The 14,967-nt window shown below is 41.2% G+C and overlaps 1 protein-coding gene and 1 non-coding gene across 3 annotated transcripts in view; both read right to left on the reverse strand.

The window, feature by feature from the left end:
• PALB2 (partner and localizer of BRCA2) overlaps window positions 1-14,925 on the reverse strand; it is a 36,481-nt gene extending 21,556 nt beyond the window's left edge. The window contains exons 1-7 of one of the 2 annotated variants that reach the window (XM_012464736.2): window positions 14,724-14,925; window positions 12,617-12,676; window positions 12,397-12,499; window positions 9,252-10,715; window positions 3,931-4,760; window positions 3,495-3,566; window positions 333-494 (exon numbers count right to left, since the gene is read on the reverse strand). In XM_012464736.2, the coding sequence (XP_012320159.2) occupies window positions 333-494; window positions 3,495-3,566; window positions 3,931-4,760; window positions 9,252-10,715; window positions 12,397-12,499; window positions 12,617-12,676; window positions 14,724-14,771 (2,739 nt within the window). In that variant the 5' untranslated portion in view covers window positions 14,772-14,925. Of the gene's footprint in view, window positions 1-332; window positions 495-3,494; window positions 3,567-3,930; window positions 4,761-9,251; window positions 10,716-12,396; window positions 12,500-12,616; window positions 12,677-14,275; window positions 14,701-14,723 lie in introns of those variants that run through there. The other variant, XM_012464737.3, reaches the window with a different exon arrangement.
• LOC135269173 (U4 spliceosomal RNA) lies at window positions 11,029-11,169 on the reverse strand. Its single transcript, XR_010337468.1, has one exon. It is a non-coding gene; the product is annotated as a U4 spliceosomal RNA (small nuclear RNA).
• Window positions 14,926-14,967: the final 42 nt, after the last annotated feature.

Below are 14,967 nucleotides of genomic sequence, written 5' to 3' on the forward strand. Positions count from 1 at the left end.
AGATTACCTAGCCTGGGGAGGTTGAGGCTGCAGTGAGCCATGATCATGCCACTGAACTACAGCCTGTGTGACAGAGTGAGACCTTGTCTCAAACAAACAAACAAAAATTTGCAATAAAGCAGCATGTTAATGGTAGAGTCTATCTATAATGGTAGGTATATGGGTGCTCACTATACTACTTTTCTGGGTGTTTGAAACTTTCCATAATAAAATGTTGGGGAAAAAAAAACTCATCTCTGTTCTGCCTTGCATGGTCATAGCTCCCAAGTTTGGTAAACTACCCATCTACAATATTAGGCAAATATGCCTTTCAGGTTGAGATTCCCACTTACCTCTGTGAAGTGCCAGGTATAAAGTTTTTCCCACTGCCAAGCACCCAAAGCTTTCCAAAGAGAAACTACATCTTCACAAGCAGTTATGATACATGGCTCTTTACAACCGGCTCTTTCCCAAAACATGGCACTCACATCTACGGAACAGGAACCTGAAAGATTCTGACACAATAGCAACAAGAGTTCTGTTAAAGTGGTACTCGAGGGCTGTTTTATGCAAAGTATAAATATGAAAAGTGAGGGATTACAATTCAATGAAACAGTAGGTATGTAAAATTTAAGTTTTATGCAGGTCAAAAGAAAGAGTTTTGTGGTTCTTATGTACCTAAAAAATTGCCCATCAAACTTACATTATGAAATATTTTATGTTTTAATTTATTAATTTTAATTTTTTTTTTTGAGATTGAGTCTCACTCACTCTATCACCCAGGCTGTACAGTAGTGCAATCTTGGCTCACTGTAACCTCTGCCTCCTGGATTCAAGCGATTCTCCTGCCTCAGCCTTCAGAGTAGCTGGGATCACAGGCACCTGCCACCACACCCGGCTAATTTTTGTATTTATGGTAGAGACAGGTTTCACCTCCCAAAGTGCTTGGATTACAGGCATGAGCACCATGCTTGGCGCATGAAAGATTTTAAAATATATAGTCCAGATGGAATAAATTCAGATTTAACCATAAGAAGATATCCCATAGAACCTACCCATTTGAAAATGAAACACCCTGATGAGCCACTCATGGGTTGAAGAGGGAATAACATGGAAACAACATATATTACACTATCTACTATTATGACAACGGGAGCACTACATATCCAAACCACAGAGCATGGCCAAACCAGTATTTCCAAGAAAATTTGGAAATTTCCAAGAAAAATCAAAATCACAAAGCCATTTATAAGAAAACAAGAAAGATTAAAATCAGGTAAGCATGCAGCTCAGGAAGTCAGTACAAAAACAAAATAAGAACAAAAAAAACAGTACGAAGGAATTATTTATAGTTACTCTACTTATTACAAAAACAGAACTAGGCCAGGTGCAGTGGCTCATGCCTGTAATCCTGGCACTTTGGAAGGCCGAGGCTAGTGGATCATGAGTTCAGGAGATTGAAACTGCCCTGGCTAACACGGTGAAACCCTGTCTCTACTAAACATACAAAAAATTAGCCAGGTGTGGTGGCACGTGCCTGGAGTCCCAGTTACTTGGGAAGCTGAAGTGGAAGAATCGCTTGAATCTGGAAGGCAGAGGTTGCAGTGAGCTAAGATAGAGCCAGTGCACTCCAGCCTGGTGACAGAACAAGACTCACTCTCATAAAACAAAACAAAACAAAACCCAGAAATAAATGAACTAGAAAACAAAACAAAAAACAACAACAAAAAATACCACCCAATTAATAATTGATATAATGGCCAAATCCCAAGTCTAATGTAGAAAAACAATAATTTTAGAAATGGGAGAATGGAGAGGAGAGGCTTAATTGCATATATACAGATTTTTAAAATCTATTAGTAACTTTTTACTTACAAATCTGAAAATATGAATGAAATGGTTGATTCCTTAAGAGGCTAAGTTATTAGGATACTGGGCGTGGTAGCTCACACCTATGATCCCAGCACTTTGAGAGGCCGAGGCAGGCAAAGCCCCTGAGGTTAGGAGTTCAAGACTAGCCTGGCCAAGGTGGCGAAACTCCATCTCTACTAAAAATACAAAAATTGGCCAGGTGCAGTGGTTCACGCCTGTAATCCCAGCACTTTGTGAGGCTGATGTTGGCGGATCACCTAAGGTCAGGAGTTCGAGACCAGCCTGACCAACATGTAGAAACCTGTCTCTACTAAAAGTACAAAATTAGCCAGGCGCAGTGGTACATGCCTGTAATCCCAGCTACTGGGAAGGCTGAGGCAGCAGAATTGCTTGAACCCGGGAGGTGGAGGTTGCGGTGAGCTGAGATCACACCACTGCACTCCAGCCTGGGTAACAAAAGCAAAACTCTGTCTAAAAAAATAAATAAATAAAAATAAAAAAATTAGCAAGGTGTGGTGGTGCGCACCTGTAATCCCAGCTACCCTGGAGGCTGAGGTACAAGAATCACTTGAGCCTGTGAGGTGGAGGTTGCAGTGAGTGGAGATTGGAGATTGCCCCATGGCACTCCAGCCTGGGCAACAGAGGGAGACTCTGTCTCAAAAAATAAAATAAAAATAAACTAAGTTATTAAAATTGACTCAAGAATAAATTCTGAAACAGAGCACAGGTATTATTATGTATCCTTTATGGAAAAGGAATCTAGAGCTTAGAGGTTACACAATTTGTTCAAGGTGACACAGCCAGTAACTGGAAAAAACACTGTGTATGTGGATTTGAAGCTCTTTCCTTCACACTATTGATTCTCTGGGAGAGCTTCTGTACTCCCGTCTTCACCCCTACCCCTAGGACATTTAGTAATGCAACATTTTCAGTTATCACACTACATAGAAAAGATTAACCAATCTATCAAAATCTAGAACTGCTACCCATTTTCTTATAAATCACCATAAGTGATTTTTCTAGAAACACTATACCATTTGAGGAGAGTCATGAATCACTCTCATTTCACTCTCTTTCTGTCAAAATGCCTGACATCTCATCTCATCTCATTTGAGACAGAGTCTCATTCTGTTGCCAGGCTGGAGTGCAGTGGTGAGATCTTGGCTCAATGCAACATCTGCCCCTGGGTTCAAGTATTCTCCTTCTCAGCCTCCCTAGTAGCTGGGATTATAGGGACGACCACCACGCTTGGCTAGTTGTTGTATTTTTAGTAAAGATGGGGTTTCACCATGTTGGCCAGGCTGACCTCAAACTCCTGACCTCAAATGATTTGCCCGCTTCAGCCTCCCAAAGTGATGAGATTACAGGCGTGAGCCACCGCGCCCAGCTCCCTAACTTAGATTTACTTAGCCTAAGTTGTTCTTGGCAATAGGTTGGTATAGAAACGTCAAGAGAAGAGCTCAAAACATAAACAGAGGTAAATATTGGGAAAAACAAACAATCCAAATCTGTTTTTCTGAATCTGTTTACCAATATATTTAATAGTATTAAAGAACAAGAAGCTATATGATCAAATTATTTTTCAATTCATTCAAGTTTTCATATGAAAGACACAAGACACTGTAAAAGAATATTCTTCTGACCTTTAACTTTGAAACCAATTTTAGGTTGCCTGGGTTTATGCTACCAGAAGCAGGAAGCACTGCTACTTCATTCTGTGAAAACAAAAGTCACATCATTAGTCTACACTTTATGTATAACGTCTGCCTGCATCACCTACTCATCAAAATATCTACTTCATATTGTCTTTATTTCCTCTTATAATAGTGGCAAAGCTCCAGATGCAAACTGTTTTCACTGATGACAAAGAGAATACGATCTCCCGTATTTAAAAGAAACATTTTAATGAGCCTTAATTTCCCCAGAATGAACTTAATGTTTACAATGAAGTCATATCAAAGAAACATGTTAAAACATTCTTAAACATGGAGGGCCTAATACCCAAGCAAGTCATGCTGTTTACATTCACTAAGATATTTCATTCCTTCAGAGAAAATTTCACAAAGGAAATAAATGTACCTGTTCGATAGACTGTTTATGCAACTCCTGGCATGTGTTTCCATAGAGCTGATTTTCTTTAAAAGTGAATGACTCAATGGGTGGGGGTGTTCCTTGCGGGACAGACTCACAGTCACAGGTAGGTTGTCCTTGTCTGCCTGACACTTGCAGGGTGGTATGTGGTTTTGCTGGGCTGCTTGAACTGTTGCACTGTTTACCATCACTGGCAAGACAGACTGAGTCTTTCAAATGAGCAAGTTGGAATGTACAGCTAGTTCGTCCAGTGACCTCGGTGCATGCTTTTTCATAGGAGCCTTGAGAGCCAAAGCCTGGAGTAATACCTAAGATGGGAAAAGCAGGTGAACACATGTCTGCAGTAGGTCTATCATTATCATCAGGCACAACCATATTTAAAGGAGTATAAAGTAATATGGATGAAGAAAGGCCCTTCTTTGTACACTGGCTTTGTGGGTTTGGCATTTGGGGATGCGATTTTCCTGGTAGAACAACAATGTCCTCTTCTAAGTCTTCCATTTCTGTATCCATGCATTTAGGACTCAGTTCCTCTGGAAAAATACGATTTCTCCCTTTAAGATGCCTCTCTCCATACACTTTTGATTCAAAGGGCTCCATTAGTTTTTCTGAGCAGGATTTCAGTTTTTCAAGCTTAAGAGGCCCAAAGTCTTCATCAGGTAACTGAAAGTCTGTGATATTGAGAAAAGACGATAGTTGCTTTAAACTCAGCATTTCATTCTTATGGAATGGAGCCGTGAAAGCATCATCATCCAAGGATAAATAAGCACTATTACTCCAAGAAAGGGAGTCCTCTTTTTGATGACGACTTTTCTTCCCTAGAGAAAAATAAGCCACATAGTAACAAAACCCAACAAAAGAGACATTAATACCCAACAAAGAGTGAGCTTCTAAACTCACATATACTAGAAAATGTTCATTACTTTTCCCACTCACGACTCAGAAACCTGGGTGAAGGGTTCAAACAATGGTCATGGGTTAGTGGTTAATTAGCAGCTCTTTTTCCACACTATCCCAAAAGTGTATTGCTAGCCAGGTGTGGTAGCTCACAGCTGTAATCCTAGTGCTTTGAGAGGTCAAGGTAAGAGAATCGCCAGAACCCAGGGGTTCAAGACCAGCCTGGGCAACACAGTGAGGCTGTCTTTTAAAAAAAACCAAAAACTAAAAATTAAAAAAAAAATAAGGCCAGGCACAGTGGCTCACACTTACAGTCTCAGCACTTTGAGAGGCTGAGGCAGGCGGATCACTTGAGGTCAGGAGTTTAAGACCAGCCTCGCCAACATGGTGAAACCCTGTCTCTACTAAAAATACAAAAAAAAAATTAGCCGGAGTGATGGTGCGTGCCTGTGATCTCAGCTACTCGAAGCTGAGGCAGGAGAATCGCTTAAACCCAGGAGGTGGAGGTTGCAGTGAACCAGACTGCACCCCTGAACTCCGGCTTGGGCAACAGAGTGAGATTCCATCTCAAAGAATGAATAAATAAATAAAACCAAATAAAACAAAACAGTATATGGCCAACATTAACTGGGAAAAGGGACTGAGGTGAAGTCTCAGCTCAACCACTTATTTACAGTGTAAACTTAGGCAAATCGATTTATTTCATTTTCCCTTTTCTCATTGTCTCTCATAAGGGAAGTGAACTAAAAATATCTATATCCTTTCCTGCCTCTAAAACTGTGATTCCAACAGGCTGCCAGAGTATGGTCTCCTAAATGCTGGCTCCTCTCACTATGGAAAATTAAGTCCCCTTTTGAAGCAGAGAGTAATTTACTGCTTTTTGTTTGCTTTTTTGTTTCAAGACAGGGTCTCACTGTTGCCCAGGCTGGAGTGAAGTGGTGAGATTTTGGCTCACTGCAACCTCCCACATCAGCCTCCTGAGTAGAAATTAACTGCTTTTATTGCAAATGGTATCCCACACCATTCAAAATGTTGCTATATCCTAAATGATGAATGCATAAACAAACTGTGGCATATACATATGATGGAATATTATCTAGTCATAAAAATGAACAAACTACTGATGCATGTTACAACACAGGCTGTACCTTAAAAACATTATACTAAGTGGCCAGGCTTGGTGGCTCATACCTATAATCCCAGCACTTTGGGAGGCCAAAGGCAAGTGGATCACTTGAGATCAGGAGTTTGAGACCAGCATGGCCAACACGATGAAACCCTGTCTCTACTAAAAATACAAATATTAGCCAGGTGTGGTGGTGGGTGCCTGTAATCCCAGCTACTCCTGAGGCTGAGGCTGAGGCAGAAAAATCACTTGAACCTGGGAGGCAGAGGTTGCAGTGAGCTGAGATTTTGCCACTGCACTCCAGCCTGGGCAACAGAGTAAGACTCCATCTCAAAAACAAATAAACCTGTTATTCTAAGTGAAAGCAGCCAGACACAAAAGGTCTCATATTGTATGATTCCATATATATGAAATACGATGTATATGCAAATCCATAGAGACAGAATGCAGATTGGTGGTTGCCCAAAGAGGGTAGGGGGAGAGAAATAGGTAGCAGCTGCTTAATAGGTATGGGATTTTGAGGTGATGAAAATGTTTTAGAATGAGATAGAGGTGATAGCTGCACAACACTGTAAATGTACTGACTTGTTCACTTAATTTAAAATGGCTAATGTTGTTATGTGAATGTTGCCTTGTGAAAAAAAGTTTTTAAATGTAGCTGCAGTCTACTAAAATTACAGCAGACTATTTCAAACTACTGGTTGGGCCTGGTGGCTCATGCCTGTAATCTCAGCACTTTGGGAGGCCGAGGCAGGCAGATCACCTGAGGTTAGGAGGTCAAGACCAGCTTGGTCAAAATGGCAAAACCTCGTCTCTACTAAAAATATAAAAATTAGCTGGGCATGGTGGTGGGCACCTGTAATCCCAGCTACTCAGGAGGCTGAGGTGGGAGAATCACTTGAACTTGGGAGGTGGAGGTTGCAGTGAGCTGAGACAGCACCATTGCACTCCATCCTGGGCAATAAGAGCGAAACTCTGTCTCAACAACAAAAAACTACTGTGTAAAAAACAGTATTTCTAGATTGCTGGATTGCCTACTTTTTGATGACTTTGTATTCTTGTTAACTTAAAAGATAATGAAGAGTCACAATTATTATTTTTGGATTAATTAATCATAGCTCATAGACCAAGTCCCTGTCCAGTGGTACAGAACTGCCTGCTACCTATTTTTGCACATAAAGTTGCTTTTTTTGTTTTACGAACTCGGCTGTAAAATGCACAGTAAAGGTGTGTTAGAACATAGTCACAGTTACAAATTGAATTTGGCTGCTCTGGCACATAGCTGAGTAGTTAAGACAGAGCACAAAGACTAAAATATGTGCTATCTGGCCCCTTCTAGAAAGTATGCTGATCCCTGGTTTACAGCCATAATGAATTACCCAGTTTTTGTGCTCAGTTGATCAGATATGATTAAATCCTCAGTAAATAAATTAAAAGTTTAAATTACAATGTATCCTTGCTTGCCATCCTCAAAAATCTTGTGTTCCTTGGAGGCCTTAGAGACACTGCATTAGATATTTTATCAAAAAAAGTTGCTCAGGCCTTTCATATTACATGTTGATTTCTAAAAGAGGTAGTCAGTGGACTCCTACTCTTTTTTTCTTTTGAGAGAGGGTCTTGGGTCTTGCTCTGTCACCCAGGCTGGAGTGCAGTGGTGCAATCACGGCTCACTGCAGCCTCAACCTCCTGGGCTCAAGTGATCCTCCCACCTAAGCCTCTCAAGTAACTGAAACTACAAGCATACACCACCACACCTGGTTAATTTTTCTATATATTTTTTTTGTAGAGATGGGGTTTCATCATGTTGCTCAAGCTGGTCTCAAACTCCTGGGCTCAAGCAATCCTCCCGCCTTGGCCTCCCAAAGTGCTGGGATTACAGGGTTGAGCCACCAAACCTGACATAGAGTCTTACTTTAGTACAAATTCCATTTTACTTCAAAAAACACTTTCTATATTAGCTGTAAAGCTTCTAGCCATAGATAAGAATTGTGTTCTGCCTGAATAAATATTAATATTACATATACAACCAATATATTTTCCTTTTCAGTGTTTGTTTCAGCTCTATTAGTGAACACTGGCACCATACCATCAGGTTTGAATCCTGGCTCTTGATTTTAATTACATTAATTAAAGTCATTTAATTTAATTTTTAATTTTTTTTTTTTTTTTTGGAGATGTAGTATCACTCTGTCACCCAGGCTGGAGCCTCCACCTCCTGGGTTCAAGCAATTCTCCTGCCTCAGGCTCCTGAGTAGCAGGGATTACAGGCATGTGCCACCACACCTGGCTAATTTGTGTGTGTGTGTGTGTGTGTGTGTGTGTGTGTGTGTGTGTGTATTTTTAGTAGAGATGGGGTTTCACCATGCTGGCCAGGCTGGTCTCGAATTCCCAACCTCAAGTGACCCACCTGCCTTGGCCTCCTAAAGTGCTGGGATTACAGGCATGAGTCACTGCAACCGGCCTAAAGTAATTTTAATCTCCCTATGCTTTAGTTTCCTCACCTGTAAAGTGAGAATGAAAATAGATTCTACCTCAGGTAGGACTGCTATGATGACTCAATGAGTTAGTATCTGTACAACATTTAGAAAGTGCCAGGTAGGCTGGACACAGTGGCTCATGTCTGTAATTCCAGCACTTTGGGAGGCCGTGGTGGGAGAGTTGTTTGAGGCCAGGAGTTCAAGATCAGCCTAGGCAACAGGGCAAGACCTCGCCTCTACAAAGAATTTAAAAACATTAGCCAGGCATGGTGGTACATGCCTGTAGTCTCAGCTAGCTCGGAGGCTGAGGCAGAAGGAACATTTGAGCCCAGGAGATATGCTATGAGCCATGATCAAACCACTGCATCCTAGCCTGGATGATTGTGAGACCCTGTCTCTTTATTAATTTATCATTCATTCATTCATTTATTTATTTGAGCCAGGGTCTCACTCTGTTCCCCAGACTGGAGTGCTAGATCTTGGCTCACCGCAACCTCTGCCTCCCGGGCTCAAGCGATCCTCCCACCTCAGCCTCCTGACTACCTAGGACTACAGGCACATGCCATCACACCCATATACCCAGCTAATTTTTGTATTTTTTGTAGAGACGTAGTTTTGCTATGTTGCCCGGGCTGGTCTCAAACTCCTGGGCTCAAACAATCTGCCAGCCTCAGCTCTACAAAGAGCTGGAATTATAGATGTAAGCCACCACACTCAGCTCTTTTAGAAAACAACAAAAAAAGAAATTACTGGGCACAGAGTAATTGTTAGCTTTCATCATCATCATCATCAAACACATCTTGATTTACCTTTCTCTCGAATAACTGCTTTTTTGTTCTGATATTTGTGCGAGGTGACTTCCTCCTTGGCCCTATTAATAACTGACATGCTGGAAGTTGGCAAAAGTGGTTCACAATGATCTGATGCTGGGGTGCAGGTTGATTTTCTTTTTCCTCTGTTTCTTCTACCAGATGCCCGGGCAACTGCCTTCCTAGACAAGTCACTGTCTTCAGTGGGCCCAGTGGGAGAGTTGACTTTAGTTAATGAGAAAAGTTTCTGAGAGTTTCTTGAACTCGGTTGTCCTGTGCATGTGTCAGCCATCCTAATTGCACTTTGGTCAGTTTCCTCATTGGAAAGGTTTAAATTTTTACTTGCATCCTTATTTTCATTTTTAAACCCTTTCTTTTTGACATCCAAATGACTCTGAATGACAGCCTCCACGGCTACTTTCCTCTGGCAATTGGACATGCTTCGTGTTGTTCTAACATAATATTCTGCAGGAAACAGAAGACCTTCAAGCATTGTGCAAGAATGTTTTTCTGCAGAAAGAGGAGAAGTTGCTTCTAGGCTAAGACTCTTAGCTTGACTTAGAATATCATTTTCCTGAAGATTTTCATTTCTGCCATCAAGAGCATCGCTGGGAGATTTTAAAGATTTCTCTGTTTGATTTTGTTCTTTTAAGTTTTGGTTTTCATTTGCTGATAAGTTATTGTGAGTGAGTTCATTTGTAGAACATGAAATATCTGCCTCTAAATTAGAACTTGTGGGCAGATGGCCACTTACAGCTTTATTTACAACCAGGTTCTCTGTAGAGATAGTTACTTTTTTGCCCTGTGCCTCCAAACTTACAGGTGAAGTAAATCTAATGCTTTTTAGGCTGCGAGTAGTAAGTTCACTGCTACCTTTAGGAGGAATATGTTCAAAATGCTGACTCCTTCTACTGTCTGATGGAGTCTGTAAAGGAACTGTAGTCGTCTTGGTGAAATTAGTTCTTAGGAGTGTATCAACACCTTTTTCTGGTTGGGCAGTTGGTGGAATTAATATACTCTCTCCATTAGTTTCTGTAATTGGTTCTGGAGAATCCAGAAGTTCAGACTGAAGACTTAAAAAGTGAGTTCTTATTTCAGTTACTGATGATCTAGTTGGATTTTTGCTGCTGATTTCTTCCTGTCCCTTTAGGCTTTTCCCAGACAGTCTGAGTGAATCAGTGACAAAGACACAGTCTCTCTCCTGTGAAATAAATGTTCTCTTCTGCTGCTTCTTACTTCTCCATGGCAGTTTCTGTTTTTTCTCACTATCAGGGTCACTGACCCTGTGTGGGAAATGTTCTTGGGTGTCATCTGTTCTTTGTACAGGTAATCCTCCTGGGCCATCTCCAGGGTTAGAAGACTCAGGCCCAACATCAAGTGTGATAGATGTCTTTTCTCCAGTTTCTTCATCAAGACGGGTTTTGATGTGTAACTTGTTATAAAGAGATATTTTATTTTTAGGTTCTGAAGAGGAAAAAAAAGGTATATAACTTATTTGTCTTATAAAATGAAACAAAAAGTACTCAATTTTTAAACCTATTATATACAAATACTACTAAACATTTATTCAAGAAAGAATCAGTGGCATTTCATTCAGGCAGATGAATTTACAGGTGAAGTAAAACTGTTTTTTAGGCTGTGAGTAGTAAGTTCACTGTTATCTTTAAGAGGAATATGTTCAAGGTGCTGACTACTTCTACCATCTGATGGAGTCTGTAAAGGAACTGTACATACTCCATACTGTACATACTTTTAAAAGTCCTAATTTTTTTTTCAGTCTCCGAAGAGACTGTCAAGAATTGCCAATGCCAACTATATTTCAAGTTGTCATGGCAGGGTATTGGGAAAAGTTTTCAATTAGCAATAATTGCACCTTGGATAAACCTCATTGGCTACGATACTGCCACTGTACAAAGCTAAAAGTCCTAATTTTTTAAATTCAAATAATCTATGAAATTTTAAGTACATGCAAAACAAACAGTATTGTGCTAAAAATGTGTTTTAAACAGAGTATTCTTTATCGCACAACCTTTTCTCTTAATTTTTAAATCTCAACTAATTTTTTATCTCATGTATTTCTTTTTTTTTTTTTTTTTTTGAGGTGGTGTTTTGCTCTTGTTGCCCAGGCTGGAGTGCAATGGCGTGATCTCGGCTTACTGCAATCTCCGCCTCCTGGGTTCAAGCGATTCTCCTGCCTTGGGCTCCCAATTAGCTGGGATTACACGGATGCGCCACCCTGCCTGGCTAATTTTGTATTTTTAGCAGAGACAGGATTTCTCCATGTTGTTCATTTTGGTCTCGAACTCCTGACCTCAGGTGATACACCTGCCTCAGCCTCCCAAAGTGTTGGGATTACAGGTGTGAGCCACTGCGCCTGGCCTATCTCATGTATTTCTTTTATTTTCCCCTTGACTCAAGTAATTTTCATAAACTTCCCTTTTCAATAACCCTCAATTTTATTATTATAAATTACTTGAATTTTAACATCAGAATTGACCATTGGTTTTAGAGTATTTTTACTCAGATTTTTTTCTCTGTTCATATATACATAAATTTAAAAAAACTTTCTAAAATGTAAACAATAAATATAATTTCTAAAAATTGAGAAGGGAAAAAAGTGAAGAGAGGGAAAAAGAGCAACTAATAAACAGTATAACTGAAAGCAGAGTCTACAGAGTAGATTTTATGGCATATGAATTTTATGTTAATTAGAGTATACTGCAGCTGGGCACAGTGGCTCATACCTGTATCCTAGCACTTTGGGAGGCCCAGGCGGATAGATCACTTGAGGCCAGGAGTTTGAGACCAGCCAAGCCAACGTGGCGAAACCCTGTCTCTACTAAAAATATAAAAATTAGCCAGGTGTGGTAGTGTGTGTGCCTGTAATCCTAGCTACTTGGGAGGCTGAGGCATGAGAATCACTTGAGCCCGAAAGGTGGAGATTATAGTGAGCCAAGATTGTGTCACTGCACTCCATCCTGGGTGACAGAATGAGACTGTGTCTCAAAAAAATAAAATTAAAATAAAATTAAAACTGAAGAGTCTACTGTTAGTCATTATCTTCACTGTGGGAAAAAGAACAACAGCCAAAATATACATAGGAAATGAATAATAAAGCAGGCATAAGTGAATGGTCTAGATTTACCTGAGTGGTTTAGCTTTGGTGAGAGTTCCTGCTGGGACAAGCGATCTTGTTCTTCTACTGTTTTCTTAATAGAATGCCTTATTTTTTCAGCTCTTTGGGCACGCTAGAGGAAACAAAAACAGCCCAAGAAATACATTTTCTTTAAAGCTTTATTAGAGTCAAGAACCGTTTTCAAATTGTTTGTACTACAACACCTTAATTTGAGAATACATTCACTTACCTGAAGGCGGGCTAGTGTCTTGCTGTATTCCCTTTTCAAGAATGCTAATTTCTCCTTTAACTGGAAGAAGAAAAACACCAACAATACTGGGCAAGTGGAAAGGTCAAGTCAGAGGGAAGGGATGAAATGTTTGGCAGGGTCCCTTAGCAAGAGGCAGCGAGTAGCACTGGTCCCTAACAATCTACTTTCGGTTCTCAAAAAGCACCAAGCTCTTGACCATTTCAGAATCTTTGCATAACCTGTTCCTGGTCACTTGGAACATTTCAAGACTTAGCTTAGATTTTTATTTCCCTGGAATAGACTTCTGGGTCCTTCTCCAAATCTAGGTTAGATAGTTAGACACTCTACCAGTCCTCTTACTTCCCTTATCACAGTATTATCACACTATGTTGTCTGTTTACATCTCTGTTTCTCCCCATTGCCCAGATCCATGAAGGTGGCAGGGACTGTCACCCTCAGTCACTTAACAAATGAATCTTTTGTCAGTTAATGGTCCAGGTATCTCTGGTACCTGGGACAATAACCGATACCCACTATGTGGCAATTATTGCTCCAGATGCTACTCCAGATGTAATTTACATACAGTGAAAAATACATATAATAAGAAAACAGAAAATGATTTCACAAGGTAATAAATAACTAGATAGATAAACAGAGTGATGTGAGAGAGTTACTAGCCTACTGATAGGGACTACTTTAGTTAGAGTGGTCAGGGAGGCATTTTTGATGACCATCATTTGAGCCTAAGATTGAAGGAGGAAGGAGCTAGTTTTGGGAAGATCAGAGGGAATGGTACCCCAGGCAGAGGGCACCACAAATATAAAGTATCTGCAGTGGAATGGGCTATGTGTGTTTGAGGAACACCAGGCCAATGAAGCTGGAGCTCTCACTGCTGAATCCCCAGCCAGGCACACAGTAGGCATTTAACAAAGATTTATTAAATAAATAAATGAATTGGGCTGAATCAAATTACTGTTCTCTGAAAGTCTAGATTCCCTTGTGTTTTTGACTTCTTTGGTTCAAAGGATTCTCTCAGCAGCAAAGCCAGCCCAGGTTTTTCTGCTTTTTAGGAACTTTTTAGCTATACTAATCTTTCAACCAACAAAACATCAAGATTTCCATCCTCCATATATACCTTAAAAAAAAAAAAAGACCTACTCGGCTGGGTGCAGTGGCTCACGCCTGTAATCTCAGCATTTTGGGAGGCCAAGGCGGGCAGATCATCTGAGGTCAAGAGTTCGAAACCAGCCCGGCCAACTTGGTGAAACCCCCGTCTCTGCTAAAAATACAAAAATTAGCAGGCGCGATGGTGAGCGCTTGTAATCCCAGCTACTCCGGAGGCCGAGGCAGAAGAATCGCTTGAATCCGGGAGGGGGAGGTTGCAGTGAGCCAAGATGACGCTATTGCACTCTAGCCTGGGCGACAAAGTGAGACTCGTCCTCAAAAACAAAAATCTACTATGTGCAAAACATGCTACTAGACAAGCTGCCAACTGTGGATTTTTCTTTTTCTTTCTTTTTTTTTTTTTGAGACAGTAAAAATACGTTACAAAATACTGTCTAGAACTTAAAAATGAAAGTAAGGTAGATAAACATGTCCTGACAGGAACGCTAAGCAGGGGTATGAAAAATGGAGCCTGCAGATCCATTCAGATCATACCGTTTATGAACTTTGCCTTCTCCAAAAAATCCACATAGAATTCCTTTTAGGTGGTTAGGGATACGTCCCTCCTCCACCGCACACAGGAACACACCAAAGGACCTGGAAGTACCAGACTTAAAACATGTACTTGAGGAGGTGGGGCGGGAGAAGTGAAGACTGAGAGTGCGGGAGGCGGGAGGAGCAAGGGTGTCGATACAGCTTTATCTATAAAGTGTTACACACTGCATTAATGCATAGCTACTGTAATGAGATTTGTTCTTTAAACACCACCAGGTCAGCACCACGCTATTTCTACATTTTCATTTTCTGTGCCCGCTCAGCCCTAAGAGGAGGGGAGGTCAGACGATCCTGCTGCCCTCGGACCGCCGATGACATAAAGCCAGGCCTAAAACCCTGAGAAAGAGGGTCAGAGTTCTGCGTCCGCCCTTCCCGCACCCCCGGGCACCTTTTCCTTCTCCTCACAGCTGAGGGGCTTCCCGGGAGGCTCTTCCATCGGGCAGGCGACAGAACGAAAAGAGCAGCCGTTGCCGCCCCCAGGCCTGCCGACACAGAGAGCAGTCGTTCCTGGGCCGCGGAGGGGCCCAGAGGAGGAATGGGGAGCCCCAAATTGCCCCCTCAGTGCGCGATCAGCTGACCCACGCGGGCCTGGCGCGCCCTAAACTCCGGCCAATTAAATCCACCGTTCTGCC

Source organism: Aotus nancymaae, unplaced genomic scaffold (genome assembly GCF_030222135.1).
Source record: "Aotus nancymaae isolate 86718 unplaced genomic scaffold, 86718_ANA_hifiasm-v0.15.2.pri h1tg000049l, whole genome shotgun sequence".
NCBI classification, from domain to species: domain Eukaryota; kingdom Metazoa; phylum Chordata; class Mammalia; order Primates; family Aotidae; genus Aotus; species Aotus nancymaae.